Source organism: Lycium barbarum, chromosome 4 (assembly GCF_019175385.1).
Source record: "Lycium barbarum isolate Lr01 chromosome 4, ASM1917538v2, whole genome shotgun sequence".
Classification (NCBI taxonomy): domain Eukaryota; kingdom Viridiplantae; phylum Streptophyta; class Magnoliopsida; order Solanales; family Solanaceae; genus Lycium; species Lycium barbarum.
Window position 1 is genome coordinate 22,263,037 of NC_083340.1, and position 22,434 is coordinate 22,285,470.

Below are 22,434 nucleotides of genomic sequence, written 5' to 3' on the forward strand. Positions count from 1 at the left end.
TATATTTTTATATTGAAATTATATGAATAATTTATACCCATCAGGCACCCACGCTATTCCCCTTGGTAGACGAACCTTTCCCTTAACTACATCATTTTAATACAACATGCGGAATTAAAACACAAATCATCTTAACAATCTTACTTAATACATAGAACAATGCGGAAGTACTTAATCCATCACACCCAAAACCTGGTCTGAACATCATACAAGAGCCACCAATAATAGATACAAGTCTGATAGAATAATACATGTCTCAAACTAAGGATATTGTCTCAAGAATAAAAAAAGACGGATATGTAAAGGAAGTGTCTCTGGGCTGCGGATCCATCAATGTAGCTCACCCTTGGAACTCTAACAAGTAGCCTCGGGATTCACTTCTCGAGATGTAGGACCAACAATGAACTCTACACTCAAGAAAAGTGCAGCAAGAGTAGTATGAGTACAAACACACGTACTCGTAGGTATCATAAGCCGACAATGGTTAGTTCACGCATATAAACAGGAAGCAACTAACAAGTAATAGCAGATAAGCAATCAAACACAGTCACAACTCTAGCAATATAGAACTCTTGCAGTAACTATAATTACAAGGATTTTAATGTCTCAGGTTATCAGCCTAGGTGGAAATCTCCAAACCACGAGTCCATCAAGCCTGTAAATAAATTCCTTACAAACAATAACTCAATAATTCACCAATCAAGAATCAATCAAAGAATGTGTCATGCAATGACATGAATAGCAATTCAATGGAGTGTAATGCATGTAATGTCGTGCTATGCAATACAGTAGTCACCTCTCACGCTCTACTCTCGTACACACATGCTATGTCAATACCTTATAGTCATGACTCATGGGGAACCCGCGAAGTCCATGTACCACTCGTGCTCTCCGACAAAAACTTCGGAGGCTATCAATCACTCTCAATCTCCGGCAAAGACCACTATTACAAAAAGGGGATTTAGCGGCAATTAAAAAGGGCTTTAGTGGCAATAACAATCGCCGCTATAGCCTTTACCGGCCATTGATCTTTAGGCGGCGATGCTGGGGTCGGCAAAGGCTTTAGCGGCTGTTATAGGAAATGCTGGTAAAGGCTAGGATTTATTGCCGCTAAAAATCGGTAGTTTTAATGGCAATTGTTTGCGGCAATTAGTTGGCTGCTAAATCCAATTCCTAACGGCTAACTATGCTGTTTTAGCGTCCATTTTTATAGCCGGTGATTTTTATTAAATTGCCGCTAAAAGTCAATAGTTTTGACGACGAATGTTTTGTGGCAGTTTAGAATGGCTACAATATCCCTTCTGAAAACGTCTTAGTTTGACCTTTTAGCGTCCATTTTAATGGCAGGTAAATTCAACTAAATTGCTGCTTACAGTCAAAATATCTTCAACAACAATTTTTTGGTGGCAATTCCAAAAGCTACAATATCCCTTGAGAAAAGGTCTTATTTCCCACTTTAACGTCAATTTTTATGATCGGTAAATTCAATTAAATTAATATTAAATGTCACAACTTTTAACGACATTTGTTTTGCCATCATTAATAATGGTTACAGCTAGTAAATCCAACAAAATTGTTACTAAAAGACAGCCTCTTAGTCGACGAAGTTTGGAAAATGCAAAACAAATATATTACTATTAATTCATAAAACTGAACATATCTCATTAAACGTAAACAAACAAAAGGAAGTACTAACCCAAAAAATAGTGTCACGACTAAAAAAAAAAAAACCCTAAATTGTTTGAACTGAATAACTAATGTCATTATATAACCAATCCTATTGCATAATGTCTTCAAATAATTTCTGCAAGTCTACGTCATATTGAAATCTTCCGCATGCGAAATTTTCAAACATCAGACTGAATGACCTGAAATGATAAAAATAAATGTGTCAACAACATCAGTCGCAATGACCTCAAGCACTACCTCTCGCAACTGGTTGGGATCACAAGAGGCATATTATTTGGAGAAGTAGAAAAAAGCCACTAGAAAATAATAAGCAATTCAAAACCAAAACTAACCATCTCTAGGAGAGAAGCAGGATTTAGTGGCATGCTAAGGAGAAGAAGGTACATACAAAAATGCCAATATGACACCAGTAGAACAAAATAAGAAATACTCAACAAAGGAAGTGGGCATGTGTCATGTATTCAGTTTGACACTGGAACCCCGACCTTATCGTTTCAAATTAGAAAAGACCACCTTCAGTTAGTAGTCCTATCTCAATCACAACAACTGAGATCCAATCTCTACCACAAACTTGCCAACTCTTAAATATCCCTCAACTCTACTATGCAAAGCAGCACATGATACAATGTCTGTATGGAAACAAAAATATGCCTTCTACCTATATGATATCAATATTATCCCTTTTATAGCAACTGCTGTGTTAATATATTCTAGTGGTGAATTAAGTTCGAGGTGAAAGTTTTATTCAGATGTCTAGTTACTGCCTCTTTACGAACTATTTTGACTTGAATCAAGAACCGCGAACTTATATAGAAGCTCTAGAAAGTTGGTTACTGCACATAGAAAATAGGCATCCTATTCAAAAACTTAAAACAACCCCCCCCCCCCCCCCCCCCCCCCATCACCACCAAAGAAAGGGAAAATGAAAAACAAAAATAGGTATCTCTCATGAACAATCTCAATCTTTCAAAAGTTCATGAACTTGAAGCACAGTAGAGAATAATTAATTGAAACAAATGCACAGAGAACAACCAAATTCATTTCTCACTTGTGTGGTCAACGCCATTGAAGACCACTTTCTCAGTGTTTAAACAAGCACAACATCTTCATTGTTCAAGTACCCAAAAAGTGAGGAAATCTCAAATAGTGACGCAGAAGTATATAGATGAGTAGTACCGTGAGAAGGTGGAGTGTTTTCAGCAACACTAGGTATCCTTGAGGTTTGCGGTACTCGTTCATGGCCACTGTTGGCGTCAGGGACCTAATAAATATTAGCACATTAGTTAACAATACTTTTGTTGGATTAAAATTTCTTCAAAAATATCTAAAAATTGTGAAATCGAGTTACCTGTTCACTTGAGGTGTCATTGATATTTTGAGGCATGGATTCATTAGGAGCGTATTTGCGCATGAATTGTCTCATTTGGAGTAATTCTGATTCCATCTTCTCCTGATTTTGTTTCATCAGATTTATTTCTTCATTTTGTTTCGCCTTTAACTCGATCACCTCCTGCTCTAACCTTTGTACGAGCTCATTAGATGAATCTTTTGCAATAATATTTCCTAAGGTAGATCTACTACCCCATAGCACAGAAGGAGTTGGACCAAGTCCCAAACCACGAACATACCCACTCTTTTCATTTCCCAACACCTGGGAATACACATCGCCTTCCCAAGCAACACTATGAGGAGGTTGGTAGTAGATCTCTCACCATTGCTTATCCTTTCATTTATCATGTCCTGGCAATAGAATACATAATAAATCCAATTTGAAATTCATTTATTCACTTTCAATTTTTTTCCCCTAATTGTTTCCTAATGTAGAAAATAAAAGAAAGAAGAAATCTTACGATTGTCCTGGCAGAATCCTCATCCAGTGGTCTACCATCCTTACGTTCTTTATGAGTTAATATAAGAATTTGGGCTCGTGTAGGCTCTATCCCATTTTCAGCCTAATACAATAAATTGGATGTCAAATATGTGTGACATGAAGGATTTTAAAATATTATAGTGTGTAATTTCCACCAGTTTACCTTCTCATCCATCAAAGTAGCAATACTTTTGGATCCCCCAGTGTGAGACATCTTTTGCTTGGTCCTATTATTTCTATTTGCTTGGGTACGCCTCTGTCATTGAAACATTAGAATGATATTAATTATAAATAAAAATTGAGCATAACTAAAATCAAACTAGTATGAAAATAAGCAACTAGGAGTACGGTATCAAGATTTGTTGATACCCTAGCTTTATCAGAAAACCAATAAGAGACAAGACCACTCCATTGATCCCTCAGTATGCGATTTGGTCTATTTTTCAGCAAAGCATCTTTAGTCTTATGTTTTGCCATATATTTACCTTTTAAATCGCACTTGTAATCTTTCCATTTCTTTCCTAGTGACTTTAAAACAAACGCTTCTCCGCGTTTTGGGATAGAGAACTTTCTGTAAAAATAAAAGTCAACATTTAGAAGTTAACATCATGTATAACAGACTGTGCTTGTTCACCTTATAATATTAATACTAAGAATAAATGACTGCTTTTTTCTGGACCAAACTCAAGTTTCAATCATACTCCTGCACCAGTCTTACCTCACAAAATTAGTGTTTCAGCAATTTACAGTTTCTTATTATGACTGAGAAATTGATCAACCAAAGAGAAGTGCTAAACAAGATTTATGATTATACCTTTAAAAAAGACGCTTTCTCTTTTTAACTCCAAATTGAGCTTTCTTTATTTCCAAAACAGGCTATACTATGTAGTTAATTGTAGCTGCACAACTGAGTGTGCGATACTACAGAATGCATCCAGCTAACTAAATGGATGTGGTAAAAAGAAGAATTCACCTATTAAAACTAAACAATGGGTAGAAGATTCATTTTCTAAACAAATACCAGAGGTGGAAAAAATTGCAGAAGATTTTTTTACTACTAATCAGGCTTGTCTTAAGGTCCCTTCTAATACTTATGAGACTGATGGACAAAATAAGCTATGGAGTGAACAGGTTGAGGAAGATGTGGAAGAAGGGAAGATCTCAAGGTGCTAAAAAGCATACCTCTGCTGCATATCAAAGTAAAGCAGTTATGAAGGGTAAGGAGAACACAAATCAACAGCAAAGGAAGCAAGTTGTGCAACTTGAAACTACTTCAAACACAAAGAAGCAGAATCAGATTGCATCTTCTCAAAGAAGTCCTGAAAACGTGCAAAAAGTATTACCTGATTCATCGTTATGTTGTACCTCAGTACCACCAACAGAACTATTCAACTCATTAGATTGACCATCATGTGATTGGGACTCAGAGTTGTTCCAATTTTCCACCAACTGCTCAATATAAGGTTGGGCTGCAGAGTGGTTTTGATCATCCATCAATTGCTCAATATAATGTCGCATCTCGTCATCATCTTGTTGTTCAATTACCAATCTGTTGCATCCTCTAGTTTGCATATTTCCTACTCAAGCTGTGAAAAACACATCAATAGCGATTTGTGCACTCAAACAAAACGTTGTGACAAAGATAGTTCTAGAGATTATAAGATATATTGATGTACCGGGGAAAAAGATGTCCAATTCATTAGAACACCTTAGCATCTCATAATCCAAGGGCTACATAACAAAATATAAATAAAAGCAAGCACAGAGAATGCACTCAAAATATTCAATAATCAACCAACACAAACATGGAAAATCCATAGTTGACTAACATGGATCTTCTAAAAATGATTTAAATTGAAAGCAAATAAGATATTTTATTCAAATTTCTATATTCAAAAATAACAAATCCCTAAAAGTTACTCCCTCCGGATCAAAAAAAGAGTCCACTTAGCCTTTCTATTTTATAAGTGCCACCTATCTTATTCATAATCACTTTCATTTTCAATATCATTTTCTCCCTCAACATTAGCTCCACCATCATTTGGAGAAGCTTGAGAATGTGCGTCCGTATCAACCACTATCCCATCGATGCCATTTCTTACGCAATCATTATAGTCATATTCTAGAACACGAGCATTTTCTAAGAGAGCCAAGTCAGTGGCATCACACTGCATTGATGTATCAAACTGCACACTATTTTCCTCTCCCACATCAAAAATGTCTCGAGGTTTAATTAACCTAGGGACAAACCATTCATGATCTTGAGGATCTTGCACAAATATTACTTGTTGAGCTTGTTCTGCAAGAATAAAGGGCTCATGACGTTCTCGATCACCAAAGTCTGCCAGGCGTGCGAAATTCACAAGTGTGAAACCCAAGTCATCTTCCTTCACTCCTCTACCTTTAGTTACATCAACCCCATCGCACTTAAATAAGACAACCTTAAATTCTTCATAATAGTTTAACTCCACAATATCATTCACTCCACCATAATATGCGATATTTGCAGACTTTGGAACATTGTCACTTGTACTTGCGTAACTTTCAATCTTAGAAATGACCATAACACCACTATTTTGTGTCTCCTTAAACTCTTCACTTTGTTTTGTTCGGAATCGATACCCGTTATTTACATCGAACGCATTGAATCTTGTCACAATGTTAGTCGGCCCTATTGCGAGGACTTTAACATCCTTTAAGATGTTAGATGTGGCCTCCAACTCCTTTACCTAACCAAATAGAAAACTATAAATGTGGATAAAATACAAGGACAACAATTTAACATAACCAATGACTTAGTCCTACTACTTACTTTCTCCTTGAACCACTCATGAAATGTATCGAAATGCACAAGATCAAGTTGATGAGGTGTCAAACAGCGCTTACGATGTGATCTCTTGATTTCAGCAATATGTTCACTATTCATATAACTCACATATATCAATTTTGTTATCAAATAATGTAATATACATATATTCAACGATAATTATAAGACTTACATTTTATAAACTATCTCTGACTCGCAATTGAACAGCACATGCCGATGTGCTTGCAACAATGTTTTCTCATCCAACTCAAATACATCTACTTCACCGTACGACTCCCCCACAGTAGGAAAAAAACATTCTTCTTTACTAGTCTCATGCTCAATCTCTTTATCACATTTTCTTGAACAATAAGACCTTGAATCTCCACCCTCCAAATATTGTGAGCAAAATGCCATACACTCATTTGGTATGTATGCTTCTACTATTGAACCTTTTGGGCATGCACGATAACGAACATATGATTTTAAAGTACCTAAGTACCTATGGAATAAAGTAATGTTATTAGTTTGATATTATAGTAGTTAACAACTAAAAGATTACCTCTCAATTGGGTACATCCAACGATAATGAACTGGCCCCACAAGTCTAGCCTCAGTTGCCAAGTGAGTAACCAAGTGTACCATAATAGTAAAGAATCCCGGTGGGAAGAGTTTCCCCATAGTAGACAATGTTTCTGAAATTTTTTCTTCAAGTAACTGTAACTCCTCCAATTTTAGCACTTTGCTACATATAACACGAAAAAATGTGCATAGTTCAATTAAAACGGAATTGATTCTTTTATCTGTCGATCTCTGCAAGGCAAGACGAAGAAGTTCTTGCATTATAACATGGCAATCATGAGTTTTTAGCTCGGATATCTTTTGCTTGCGAATCCAACGTGAAATATTAGAAGCATAGCCATGCGGAAACTTGGCATTTTGTAGTACTTCATAAAACGACTCCTTTTTGTTTTGAGACATTGTGAAATAAGTAGGAGGAAGATATGCCCTCCCACTAGCTCGATATTGAGGCCATAAGCTTAGTCTTATCTTCATATCCTTCAAGTCCAATCGAGCTTCTAAGTTGTCTTTAGACTTTTTACCTAGAGCCAATAGTGTATAAATTATGTTATCACACACATTTTTTTCTATGTGCATCACATCGAGATTATGGCGCACCAAGTTATACTCCCAATAAGGAAGATCGAAAAAAATGCTCATTTTTTTCCATGTGTTTTCAATCACCCCACTTACTCCTTCACCCGATTGGCCGAGAGTAAACTTTATATCTTTAACTTGATTCAGCACTTGTGACCCATATCTTGTACATGGTGCAGGTCTTGTTTCTTTAGTCCCAGATATTGCAAAAGATTTTGCATCATTCCAATATTTGTGGCCTGACTTCAAGAAACGTCGAAGCCCCATGTAACAAAACTTTTTGCCATGTTTGAGTCTTTTATATTGAGTGTTTATGTTTCAAGAAGGGCATGCAAACCGACCAGAAGTGCTCCATCCAGAAAGAGTACCATACGCTGGAAAATCATTTATAGTCCACATGAGAGCTGCTCGCATTTGAAATAAATCCTTAGTAGATGCATCATATGTTTCTACCCCAACATCCCATAATTCATTTAACTCTTCTATTAATGGTTGCAAAAATACGTCAATATTATTGCCAGGCGCTTTTGGTCCAGGAATAAGTAAGGACAGAATAAAGAACTCTTGCTTCATGCACATCCATGGTGTAAGATTATATGGCATTAAAATCACTAGCCATGTACTGTGAACAGTTCGCATTGTGCCAAATGGATTAAACCCATCAGAAGCTAATCCTAGCCGGACATTGCGAGGATCTCCAGCAAATTCGGGGTATTTACTTATTTACTGTCAAAACTTTTCCAAGCTTCATGATGCCATCACATTGCTTTAGAAGTTTCTGAAGACAAACAATCTTCACAGCCTTGGTTTTAAAGGAAAATATCTTAGGACCTTGGCCGGAATTTTTCTAGCATTATTTTTCCATCTAGAAACCCCACAAATTTTGCATTCATTAACATCCTTACTGGCAAACTCTTTCCTAAAAAGCATGCAATCGTTGGGACAAGCATGAATCTTTTCATACTTTAAGCCCAAGCCTTTAACTATCTTTTTGGTCTCATAGAACGAAGGAGGCAATGTTTCCCCTTCAGGCAGCGCATCCTTCAATAGTCCAAGCAAAACATTAAAAATTCATTTGACCAATTGAACATGCATTTTGTACGATAAATATGCAGCAAAAAGGGCAGTTTGCTAAACTTTTTGCATCCACGATATAGTTCTTCATTTGCCTCCTTCATGAGTCGTTCAAACTTATCCACCTCTGGATGAGGGTGATTCTCAAATGGATGAGCAATATTTTCTTGTAGATTTAGCTCCATCTCACCCCTTTCACTGACGTCGTTATCCATGACCTGTGTAGAGCCTCCAAAGGCAACATGTATCATTCCTCTAATATCATTGCCCCTAAAAGTTGACTGGCTGCGATTGTTTACTTGGGTATTGTTTGATCCCTTTAGAGGCTCGCCATGACAAAACCAAGTATCATACGATGGCATGATACCATTAACCACAAGATGATCATATGTTGTAGCCCGATTTGCTTGATAAATAAGCACACATTTCGTACAAGGACATGAAATTTTTTCTTCATCTTGTTTTTCAGAAAAGGCATGGTTTATAAAATCCTCTACTCCATCTAAGTATTCTTTTCTAAGTTTGTCACAATTCATCCATTTTTTATTTCTAGGACTGTCCATCACGTTTAAGATATTATTTTCTTTTCTGCAATTACTGTAAGAGCTAAAAGTACGTTAGTAAAAAAGGCGAATTAATCGATGTAGTCCAGATAAAATATTCATCCTATTAGTAGGTAATTGCATAGCTCAAATATATCATTTTAACAATTAAAATGCACATTAACTTGGTGAAAATAAATGTTACAGACGGAACAAGTAAAATATAAAAGAAAGAGTGAAAATTTCACATCCTATTAACTGAAGAAGAGTACTGTTTTGTTGAAAGAATTTCTTTAACCAAGAAAATCATGTTTCAGAAAATAATTTGAAAGAAATGCAAGAGCAAAAGCTATGATAATATATATAACTTAAGCTCAAAAGAAAATGGAGGGGCTGAACAATTCAATTCTTGGCCTTTTCAGTTCTTCCAGAAGTCATTTTTGCTTCCAAATTAAGTAGCCACCTACAAATTACTCCGTTCAAAATTTTTGAAGCAGATTACATGATTTTCTTTATGTAGCCAGTATGAAATTGTTTCTACGTATTTTTACCAAATACATGTTTACAATTATACTTAAGCACAGACATCAAATTCAAACAAAATAACTTGAAAAGAACAACAAACGCAATGCCACATTGTTACGCTGCTATAATACATTGAATGCACACAAGTTACACACATGCTGCTCTACAGTCTATCAGAAGGACATACACACCTTCTTCTCTTATCAAGTAATTTCAGAAATTAAACAACTCATCAGATTCATACACACCTTTAATCCACTACTCTCCTACCTATTCTGAGCGTATTATAGAATGTTCTTTCAAAGACTATGCTGCAGTTTATTTTTCTTAAATGTTGGAAAATTCTTCTGTTTTTCATCCCAATTCGCTTCAATAAAGATGCACACTGAACAATGTAAGTGCAATGACTACTTACTGAACAAACTATTGGATAAACTCTATATATCTTATTTTTCAGAATCAGAAGAAGAGATACAACATTTCTCATATATGGAAATAGCAATTTCTAAGAGTAAAAAAACAGCAGCAAGCATCACAATCTTATACCTTCAGCTCATTAGCCTCCTACCTGTTCAGAGCCACGTTTCACAAGTACTAAAATTTCACTGGCATGTAATACAATGTGCAAATTTAGAACTATTCACATGGCCCAAATCCTGAAAATTAAGTATATCCTCTGAAAGTTTTGATCTTTTACTCCTAACTTAATTCAGTTATACACAAGCTACACAGAAAAATTGTACATTAAGGAAATACTCTTGTACGTTGAGGAAGACTATTCAATAATTCATCAAAGTAAAACATTCAAGAGCACAAACCAGTAACCGAGGAAACATTCTAGACCAGATTTATAAACTAAGCTTCATAATCTCCAAAAACAGACAAGGGTATTATTCATCATTCACCATAAGACAAGTAGTAAGTAAAACTTAAAAAACAAGATTTAGCCTCATTGGAGATAGATAGAGATGGGGGCAGAGAGAGATACCAGTGCTGGTGATGCTGGTCGGTGGCGAGTTGGTGAAAACCGTATTGGTTGTCTGCGGACTGAAGAACGACTGCTGCTATAGAGTTTGATTTGAGGAAAAAGTTATATTTGGGCTTTTTATATTTTAGGGTAAATCAGAGGTGAATATTTTCGGCGGGAGATCATTTAGAGGGAAAAAGAAAAATTGGAGGGAGGTAGAAAAGTAAAAATAGAATACTTACTAGCTATTCTTTTTAATGGTCACTAAAAATATACTTTTCCCGGTTAATATTCATTGGCCGGTAATATTTGTCTTTAGTGAGTAAATTAGCGGCGATTACATTATTGTCATTATATAATTGTGGCTAAATCCCCTTTTTCTAGTAGTGGACCTCGGAGTCTATCGGTCACTCTCAATCTCCGACAAAGACCTTGGAGTCTCTCTGTCACTCACCTCACCATCAGGACAAGCTAAAAGTAATATGGAAGCATGTCATGCATGATAGTAGTCTCAACAATATCATCAATATGAAATCAACAAGTACAAGTCATATTATTATTCGCACTTCCATCATCAATATTACCCTTCCCTTTCATGAGATAAGTGAGCTAGTATGTGATAGAGATACATCTAGGTGATAATCACATCAAATAACGCATGGAATGTGGGATGCATGCCTAGCATGAAATTAACCTCAATAATCACTGCAATCATATGTTCCACAAATTCATACTATGAAAAGCAATTCAATATTCAATATCTCAGTAATAATCTTCCTCTTCCATATGACAAGCGAGATAACAAGAGAGAGAGAGACAATTATATCAAGCTATGTTGTTCGAACTCTTCAAAAATGTCGACGGGTGCGTGTCGGATACTCCAAAAGCAGTGCATTTTTTGAGTATCCAACATGGGTGCGGCAACATTTTTGGAGAGCCCGACCAATATAGATATCAAGTACGTGAAATCATTATCATGGCGACAAGCCCACATAACAATATCACAATAATGGCGACAAGCCCACATAACAGCTGACAATACCAACCTAGATGGAATTCACCTCTACACCATGCCCGAAGGCCTATCATGCTTTCCCCGTCAATCACTACTATCTACATACGTTTTGCTAACCGAAGTCTAGACATAAAGTAAGTCGTAACCTACCTCAATGCCGAGCGGGTGGCACGAATGATCAAACCAATGCCTTCCCTTTGTGTAGAGCCTCTGAACGATCGAAGTTTATCAAATATACGATCTAGGTTAGAATACGAATCTAAGAACACCCATATTGATATACTTATATTCGAAACCCAAAAATGACCTTGAAAGGTGACCTCGGGCCCACAAGGGCAAAATTGGAATTTTATTGAAAAATCAATTCAGCCATAACCGAAGGGTCATATATCCAGAAAATTAGTCAATTCCATTCACAAATGGACTCTCATATTATAAATTCTCTTTTCTTAAGACTAGGGCTCAAAACTTTTAATTACCCCAAAATCTTAACTTAGGATTAACATCTCGCTTTTCACAACTCAAATACCATGAATTCGAAAGTCTTCATTTAATGCAATACCATAATATTAAATTACACACACCCAATGTATTAAAAATTAAAGTTACAAACTAATAAACATAAAAGACAAAATCTGAAAATGGAAGTGAAATAATGAAACCAGAGGACTTCCAACAAAAGAAGACGACTAAACATAAGACAACATTTTAGTATTTATGCCCAATTACTTCTTCATCATCACACTATCATTAGCCCTTAAATCATTTTATCATCATTATGACATCCAATAACTTTCACTTAATTTGAATAACCAGAAACACATTCGTAAAGATTGGTCTAATTGAAATCAAAATGGATCCCACATGCACACCATTATATATAACATGATATAATATACATGAACCAAACTCAAATAAACTACCTGGAGGTTAGTGGAGAAATCCCCTTCCAAGCACAAGTGAAGACAACGCAGCATCTGTAAACAAACTCTTTGCTTAAAACTTTGATTATTTAATTTAGCATTTCCAACCCTACCCACTTAAATTCATCCTTACATATGGGCATGGAACATAGGATACTAAATGAATTGTGGATTTGGCCCATTAACTCATCACAATTGTTTCCCCCAATTTACTTATTCACTTAACCACTTTGTATTCTTTAAAACATAGTCATTCTGTCAAATACTTCATTTACCAACTTGTGTCTTATTTGTGTGAAACTCATATTCCTACGAATAAACTATTCACACACATTAAATAAATATATTTCAAAAAGTACTCGCCAATTAAATTACCATGCCGCCAATTCCCGCAAGTCAAGAATACTTTTTAAAATTACGAAAATGATATTTTAGCGAAAAAGAGTCCAAAAATGCTAAACGACTAAACGAGTCGTCACAATTACCTATTTATTTAAATTATATTTAAACTTACAATTAAAAGTAATATCTCGTAAAATTAAATCGAATCAAACTATATATGAACATATAATTACATTAGATCAGCTAAGGTATTATTTTAATATTAATAATTATTTTAATAATAGAGGTACCGAGTAAAATAAATAATTCTTGAAGTACTTGTTCAGGATGAAGAAGCGAGCCTTAGTTTAGTTTTGTTTAAATCCAATTTAAATAGTCAATTATATTTTATTAGATATAATTTAACTATTTATTTAAATTATATTTGACAATTACAAATAAGACCATGTAAAATTGGATCAAATGGAACGATCAACACCTAAATACACTAGATTGATAAAGATATTGTCCCGATCAAACATGTTCGAGTCAAATTGTGATTCTCAGAGCACTTGATCAAGATGATCTTGAGCAAGATGATCTTGAGCAAGACTAAGTGAAATTTTGTAATTTAAATTCGATATAACTACTTATTAGAAGGTTACATCTAACCATTACTTATTCAAATTATATTTAAAATTTATTCAAGATGAAGCTTGAGTTTGTCTTAATAAAGTTAGTTGATTTTGTTTAAATTTGATATTAATAATTAATCAAACTTAATTAGATATAATTTAAATTATTTTTGAAACTTGCAATTAAGATCTTGTAAAATTGAATCAAACTAAATCGAAAGATGAACACCTCTAATTTCAATAGCTCCATAAACGTATCGTTCGATAGAAGAGGTTCGAGTTATGAAGCATATAATATTTATTTCTCATCTAGGGTTATTTGATCATAAAATTTGTCTCTTTAATTTACTTTCTGCCTTTATTTTATGAATTTGTCTTCAATTTAGATATTGATTTGATGATATTTGATTTTATGATACCATGTAAGAACTTGTTTAGGCACTAAATTATACATATCAGAATGTAGAGATCTCTCTTAAAGAACATATGCATACATATTTCTATAACTATTTATATAACGGTAAAGATTTGTTGCAAATAATTTATTGTGATTATATTAAATTATTACTATTTTCATAGTAACTTCAATTGTACGAAGAAATTATTTAATGGGACCTAAAGATTACTATTGCTATAATAAATTTCAACTCGTGATAAGAAATGGTGATTAGCTACGAGTTTTAGCACAACAATAAATTTATGGCTTTATCATTTCATCATGACAAATAATTGTAAGGACTTATGGGTTTCCTAGTAACTCACCTTTAAGGATCATATGGGTTTCAGTTCAGAATTGAGGTATGACAGGTTTACTGAGCTTTATCGGGGTTTACTAGTAGATTTGATGATATTTTACTGTGGGCAGCTATTCGTACAGTTATAATGGTTTACGTCGATACTTGGTAATGATTTGAGGAGGTACTGTGATTGTGAGAAGTCTTTAGAGCGATCAGATGGTTCTCTGCGGGTTTGGACTCGGCAAGGTAATCAGTGGGTATGCTTCCAGTGTGGTGATTTGAAGATTTAAGAAGGATGGGGCGATGAGTTTTGGCTAAAGTAGTTTCAACAACGAGTTATGGAATTAGCAGACTTGGAATTAGCGAAATCGGGTTTGAGCAAGATCAGTTTTGGTGGAATAGCTTAGAGTTCTCAGAGGAAACAAGGGTTCTTTTCTGGCGAAGAGTAAGTCATGGTTTTGGTCTTGTGTTCTGTGTTTATGTGTCTATGAGAAATCATGGTGTGAAGAACGACTTTAGAAGGTGCGAAAGAAGGTTAACGGAATCCGAATATCTTCCTGGTTCAGAGTGGGCTATGGTTTGTGTCCATGTTTAAAGGGTTATATAGTTTGGGAAATATTTGTGGGACCCATCGATCATGTTCATAGTTGTGTTTTATCGAATCATAGAATTCAAGCGGAGGCAATTCTTATATTCAGGGATTAGTTATGAAAGAAATTTCAAGAATGGAAAATATGAAAATTGGGTCTTTGAGCAAAGTTAAAGGAAGTTTTGACTGATAAGGTGAACGAGCAGTGATAGGGGCGTACTTATTGCCGCGGAGGCTTCCGTGTGGTTATAATAAAGAGTCCTCAGTTACAATCAGCTTTCGTACTCTCTTTCTTCGTTCGAGGATGAACGATTGTTTAATTGGTATCTGATGTAACGAGTCATTTGGTCATTATGACATTTTGACCCATTTACCCCTGTTAGAATGATTTTGAACCGCGGGGATGGGCGATGCGGTTCCCGAGGTCAACGGGCAAGTATTATCCTGATTTGAGGAAATTATAGCTTTAAAGTGAAAAAGGTTTGAGCAATAGTTGACTTTTGGGTAAACGGACTTTTTTTTATAATTCTATCAATTTCGTGAGGTCCAGAGGGTCAATTATGACTTGGTGTGGTATTCAGTTCGGTTCTCGAGGCATTCGGGAGCATTTTGTACTAATGGTTGGAAAGTTGGGTTCGACCGTTTGGAGGTTGACCCGGTCAAATAGACCTCCGTTAGGAATTTCGAGGCCACAAATAAGTTTGTAGCGAGTTTTTACGTATGTTTACATGTCTGGTTTGTATCCAGAAGGCCGCGGGTGGATGTTGGGATTTGGGGTGAACTAGTGAAAACCTGAATTTTGCTGGTTTCTGGTGTCTCACCCCAACGAGACTTTTCACGCCCCAGCTGGGCTTGACCCGCAGGCACGGATTCCTATCACTTTAATGAGATCCGCCTCAGCAAATGGTTCTCCACCAAGGCTAGATTGCGGAAGCGGAACATCCTCCGCTGGAGCGAACATTGCGGAATCAGAAGCATTAAATGTCCTATTTCGAACCACTCCTTTCCCATTCCCAAAATTAATTCTCTAAGTGACTCAGGGGTGATTTGAAGAGTATTCAGAGTTGTTTCATCTTGGGGTAAGTTTCCTTCACCTTGTTCATGTTTATTATTTACCTTCCTAAAGCTAGAATCTATGGTGGAATCTAGTCAGGCTAGTTGGAGAAGATGAGTTTTAACCTTAAGTTTGATATATGATTCTTAGGCTATGAATATGAGTTTAATTGATGAATCTTGCTATTCTAATCATGAAATCTTGTGGATTAGTAGATAATAAGCTTGAATCTCTAATTTGGGTTAAAGAATTGATTATGGAAAACTAGGGTTTATGCCTAAATTAGGGTTTTTTCTTTTGAATGGTGAAATTGATCACTAATTGAGCCTAATTAGAAATTGCAGAGTAGAATTTAACTTCTAGAACGTTAGATTACCATTTCCACTCTTGAAATTTCTGTTTTACCCTTATGGGTCCGATTTCCCCCTTTTCTAAAGTTGATTTCGACTTGGACGAATGTATAGCACTATAGGTATCGTTAATCGCCGTTTCTAACTTAGATTTTGATAATGACTAGACTTGAGTGTTCGGAGGCTCTTCGAAAGGGCAAGGCTCACGTTTGACGGTTCGTGGCACCAGCTTGGTATCGAGGTAGGTTACGACTTACCTTTTGCATAGATTCTAGTTAGCGAAGCATATGTAGAAGTAGATGTTGACGGGGAAAGCATGTTAGGCCTTCGGGTATGAAGTTGGGATTGAAACTTTTAGATTGGTATTATTGTTGACTATGTGGGCTTGTGCCTTATTATCTTGTTTGGGCTTGTCGCCGAATGTGATATGTTGGGCGAGTCACCCTAACTGCTATGTTGCAATATGTGTTGCATGCATCTTTCCCTTGTTATGTCGCCTATCATCTAAAAAGGGAGGATAATGAGATTAATAGTGAGATTGTGATTTATACTTATGATAAGACTCGAATGAGATCCTGATTATAATTTATGGTCAATAAGGTAACATGCATGACATACATTCTCATTTCATATGATACATTGGTTTGAACTATGACTTGATATTATTAATGATAAGTGAGAAAGTGAAACAGCTAAGGCTTCTTATTCTGGTGTTTGCTACATGCATATTTCATAGGGCCATCTTATGCATACATTATTTGATGTTACTTACGTGGTCCGAAGGAAAATTGTTCCAGACGTGACATTGCATAGATTTGGAAATAAGCTTGTATTGGTAGTTGATGTATGAATTTTGTTATTGTTATTCACTCCTATGATTATTATTGAATTCGACATTCATGCATGCATTTCATCTTGCATTTCTCATGGTCATGTGATGTGGTTCTAAAGGAAAACTTGATGGAAAAAGAGTGTGGAAACGTATGATAATAAAGTGGAAGATGAAAGTTACCTTTGGGCTGTGTGCAGAGTGGCTAGTATTATAGAAGTCACATTTGGGATGTGTGTAGAGTGGCTAATATTATGGAAGTCAACTCTGGGCTGTGTGCGAAGTGACTGGTACATAGACTTTGCGGGTTCCCCATGGGTCATGAATATCGAGACGTGGAGGATTTTCGTCCCTAACATGTGTGTACGGTATGAGATAGTTGACCAGTGTATTGCATTGCATTGCGCATGCGTTCATATTACATCCACTCATATCATTGGTTCTATTTATTGCATTCATATCATTGCACGGTAGATTTCCGCATTCATTTCCTGTGTGATGATTCATTGGAGTTTATGTGTGCTTACTAAGTGTTTACTTAGAGACTTGATGGACTCAAGGATTAGAGACTTCTACCTAGGCTATGACTTGAGATTACTGGAATCTATTATGGTTCCTAATATTGTGAGTTTTGCGTGAATATGCTTAGTGACTATACTTGATTGCTTACATGTCTACTTGTTGATTTCTTTCTTCATATATATGAACTAATTATTGTTGGCCTATGATACCTACAAGTACATAGTGTTTGTACTGATACTATCTTGTTGTACTCCCTTTTAAGTGCAGAGTTCGTCACAAGATCCACGTCAGCACCTCAGGGTTGATTCCCGAGGCTTCTCGTTGTGTTTCCATGGTAAGCCATGTTCGGCCTAGAAAAATTTTCTCTTATGATATCTGTCTTTGTATTTTGTGACAGTATTTCCGACACTTATGTTTTTTATCATTTCAGACTTATGTAGTTTTATCAGTGGCTCTTGTACTATGCCTTGACCAGTTCTTTAGGGTGTCGTTTGTATTTCCGCACTTAGTATTTACCTATGATAGTGAGACTGCTTTCATTACTTAATTTCCGCATGTGATAACTAAAAACGGTTAAGTAAAGGGAGGGTTCGCCCACCAGGAGGGTTAGTGTGGGTGCCCGCTAGACTCACGAGTTGGGTCGTGACACTATCCCTCAAAAGGTAGGGATAAAGTCTGCCTACATTCTACCCTCCCAGACCCCACTTGTGGGACTACACTGGGTATATTGTTGTTGTCGTCGAGTGATTCTACTGATAATTTAACAATAACTTGTAGATATAATGATAATTGAACATTTAATTGTGCGATTCTATGAATAATCAAATGTTAACTTATTGACTATATAGCAATTGAACATCAAATGAGTCTTTTATACGGATAGCTAAACCTTAACTTGAGGATGATTTGATTGCAATTAGACATCAATCGAGCGATTTTACTAATAATTTTAACAATAACCTATTTATCTAGTGATAATGTGAAAATTAATTGGGCGATTCTATAAACAACTCATTATTGTCTAAACAACCAGCAAGTCGTTTAAACAATCACAAGTTGATTACACTAAACAACTCCATGTTATTTAAACAACATGCGGTTGTTTACATTGGCTTACATTTAATTCTTCATTACCTTATTAATAAACACACATTAATTAGGTGTTAATCTACTAGTAAAATTCGATTGATGTTAATTATCATTAATTCAATAAATGTGATGTTAACTAGTCGTTGGATTGGTGTTCCCTATTAAAGGTATGTAGTCTCTTTGTCCTCCTTCTTGGTGCGCGATGAAGTATTTTTCTCCAAAAGATCAGAAAAAATCTCCACAAAAATTTCAATGGCACCAAATGGAATGTGCTTGCATATACAAAATATGTATGATTCTAGAGTATAATATTGAAAAATATAATAAATTACTCATCCAAAGTCATCCCCAAACCAATTTATAATGTTGTCATTACACATGAACAAAGTATTTTGTGTAAACAATCATAAGGTATCCTGCAGGTTATTTGTGTAAACAATTACATCATTTTGTCATTCTACATCATTTAAGAAATCAGAAAGCATTTTGAAGAAGTTTACGGAAAGGTTTTAAAAAACATAATAGGAAAATAACCATTTTTGCTGAAAAGGATAATAACAATAAAGTATACTTCCACTGTTTTATTTGATATGATAATAACAATAAAGTATACTTTCGCTTTTTAATTTATTTTCTTAAGTTAGTTTGTTCTATGATTAATGACACATTTATAAAATATATATGCAAAATAAATTAACTTTTAAATTTCTCATTTTATCCTTATTAACATGTTTTATAGCTATATAAATCTCAAGATATGTTCAATATCAAAAATTTCCAAAAGTCTTTCTTCCCTTATTTATACTTAATAAAACTACTTCACATAAATTAAAACTCACGTAGTATATAGATTGCCACCTTGCACTTGCCGTTGAAAATGGTTTGGCACCTTGCACTTGCATAAGAAAAGTAAAATCACCAAAAAGTGAAATCACCATTTGTAAAGGAGAAAAGAAAAGTTGAAAAAGGGTAGTTGCACGCTGATAGAATAAGCTTTTATTCTTTTCGAGAACCATGTCCATATGGGCTGTCCCTACATATCGAATTGACAACATACTGACCTTTTTGGAACACTAATAAGTTTTGTATATACATATAATATAATTAATTAGTAATTTGGGTTATTAGATAAATCCTCAGCCTTTCAGTTATTTGACTGAATTTAATAGCTTTAGTCTAGATTCTGTAGTTATATTAAAAATTCATTAGGTTGTTAAAATTATTAATTTAAAATTTAATAACTTTAACGGATTAGAATTTCGAATCTATAAGCTTCAAATTTTAGATCAATCTCTGAATAATAGCCTGTTTGGCCAAGCTTATTTTCTCCCCAAAAGTATTTATTTTTTCAATAAGTGCTTATTTTAAAAAAAAGTGATGTGTTTGGCCAAGCTTTTGAGAGAAAATAAGTATTTTTGGGGAATAGCAGAAGCAGTTTTTCAGAAGCTAAAAAAAATAGTTTTTGCCCAAAAGCACTTTTTTGAAAAGTACTTTTGAGAAAAATACACTTAGAAGCACTTTTTAAAAGCTTGGCCAAACACTAATTGCTGCTCAAAAATACTTTTTAAATTAATTGGCCAAACACAAATTACTTTTAGCCAAAAATACTTTTTTGAAAAGTACTTTTGAAAAAAAAGTATTTTCTAAAATAAGCTGTTTTTATAAGTTTGGCCAAACAGGCTATAAACCTGTTAACTTGCTTAGTAATTTAAACTTCTTTGCATGCCTCTATATAAAGTAGAATTTGTAACAAATGTGGTGCAGTTAATTCCTCATGTGTAAAAAGATATATGTTTAGATTCCTCATGTATACAAATTAAATCTGGTACATTATATTAATGTGATTATAGAACTTACATGTTGACTTGAGTACAAACTTATGAATTTGAGTGCAAGCTCATCAGAAATTAACTTAATAGCAAATTAAAGATAACCCAAAGCATCCAATGCATCTTTAATTTAAAACAATGATTTGAGCTCAAAATCTGTATAAACCCTTTGAATACCTTTATAAAATAGATGATGAATGTTGCATATTCTAAATATATATGTTCAAACAATTCAGTAATGCAGTTATATATCACAATTTGATACATAAAAGTTTTAGAGTTAAAAGAGTTATTTGATGATATACAACAAATGTGATATTTAGCTACGAAATTATTAGCCACAACACAAAATTTGACACTAATTGTTCACTTTTTGTGACAAAAAATACATTTCGTGATTAAATATATCAGCCACATACTTTTAGTAACAAAACACTGAATTTCATAGCAAAGTTTTGTCCACCAAAATTTCCCACCAAAAAATGAGTTGGTGCCATTTATGGAGTTAAATTAGCCACGGATTTTGTGTTTTCAGTGACAAATTATTTTGTCACTAATAATGTACCCAATTTGTGACAAATCTTTATTTGTCTTAAAATTAGTTAAACTTTGAACACGAAAAGAATCTCGTCACAAAAAGTATGTTCTTATAATAGCGACAAATTAGAGTTTGTAGTTAAGTGTTGTAAGATATAACTACAAAGTTTTATGTTCAATTGTGACATTAATTTTTGTCACTAATAATATAAACAATTAGTGACGAACAATTTATTGTCTTTAATTAGCATGTGACTTAGTGACAACAATTTTTTGTCACAAAATATGCAATGTTTTAAATAATGACGATGTTAAATTTGTAGTTGAATGATTTAACTATTGACGACGAAAAGAATTCGTAGCTAAATATAAATGATCTTTTGCTACGATTATTTATGGTGATAAGTTATTGATGCTCGAGTGTCTGCTGATAGCAAATATTTACGAAAAAGCTATGATACTTATGAAAAAAGCAAAGCGGGCGAAGGAATAAGGAAGGACATGATGTTTCAAGAATTCAGCAAAATTTGGGAGTTTAAAATATGGTTATAATCATATTTAAATCAGAAAAGGGCCAAATATACCCCCGTACTATTAAAAAAGGGTCAAATATTACCCTTAGTTATACTTTGGGTCCAAATATATCCCTGTCGTTATACTTTGGGTCTAAATATACTCCTCCTCCGTTAACGTTGTCCAAGGTGGACATCCAATCCTACGCGTCAATAACATTTGATCAGTTAGATGTCACGTGACATGCCACCTCAGCACCCCTAACTCATTTTGTCCCGCCCTCTATATATTCTTCCACCACTAAAATGTCCTTCCCCTCCACCACCATTACCATTTGTTATTCTTTCAAAGCTCGAATCCCCCGACAACATAATACCCAACAATCTTCAGCTACAAACAACTTCAATTTCGTAAGAATTCAAATATGATATCTAACGCTTTCGGCACCCATCCTATCCTTGGTGGTTCAGCTCCAACTCCTGATATTTCTGGGTTGGGATGGCATATCATCCAAAGTTTAACAGTAGGGGTATATTTGGACCCAAAATATAACGAAGGATATATTTGACCCTTTTCCCATAGTACAAGGGTATATTTGGCACTTTTTCGTATTTAAATTGTGGCCGCTTTATTGCAATTTTAAAATCAGTTTCAAATACAATTCGAAATTTAACCAAATTAAAGTAGAATTGAGATATATTAATTATTCCATTAATTGTTTAAGCTTCTTGATCTTCAACAATATCCACAATTAACAGCCTTCATGAGATCAGAGGAGCATATATCGACCCCAATAGGTAACTTCATTTAACAGACTAGTTGAATGCCTACAAGTTAGTCGGTGAACACCAAGCACCCCC

At 34.8% G+C, this 22,434-nt stretch overlaps 1 protein-coding gene and 1 long non-coding RNA gene across 8 annotated transcripts; both read right to left on the minus strand.

Annotated features, from left to right (window-relative positions):
* Positions 1-1,604: 1,604 nt before the first annotated feature.
* On the minus strand, positions 1,605-19,618 carry LOC132635544 (uncharacterized). 7 transcript variants are annotated; one of them, XR_009580610.1, is made up of 10 exons: positions 19,535-19,618; positions 12,570-12,623; positions 11,797-11,856; positions 4,903-5,145; positions 4,045-4,130; positions 3,723-3,815; positions 3,540-3,641; positions 3,038-3,429; positions 2,866-2,950; positions 1,605-1,868 (listed from the first exon to the last, which is right to left on the minus strand). It is a non-coding gene; the product is annotated as an uncharacterized LOC132635544 (long non-coding RNA). The 7 variants fall into 7 exon arrangements; XR_009580612.1 differs by lacking the exon at positions 11,797-11,856 and having other exon boundaries at positions 19,535-19,616; XR_009580609.1 differs by lacking the exon at positions 19,535-19,618 and having other exon boundaries at positions 12,570-12,629.
* LOC132635543 (uncharacterized) lies at positions 5,539-6,485 on the minus strand. The gene is made up of 2 exons (XM_060351975.1): positions 6,372-6,485; positions 5,539-6,288 (listed from the first exon to the last, which is right to left on the minus strand). The coding sequence occupies exons 1-2, from the start codon at positions 6,483-6,485 to the stop codon at positions 5,539-5,541; spliced, it is 864 nt and encodes a 287-aa protein (XP_060207958.1).
* Positions 19,619-22,434: the final 2,816 nt, after the last annotated feature.

Excerpts from the sequence above, each read along its gene's own strand:
- LOC132635543 (XM_060351975.1), bottom strand. The coding sequence starts at position 6,485 with ATGAATAGTGAACATATTGCTGAAATCAAGAGATCACATCGTAAGCGC. Across the intron at positions 6,289-6,371 it reads ATGAGTGGTTCAAGGAGAAA|GTAAAGGAGTTGGAGGCCAC; the intron begins GTAAGTAGTAGG and ends CTATTTGGTTAG.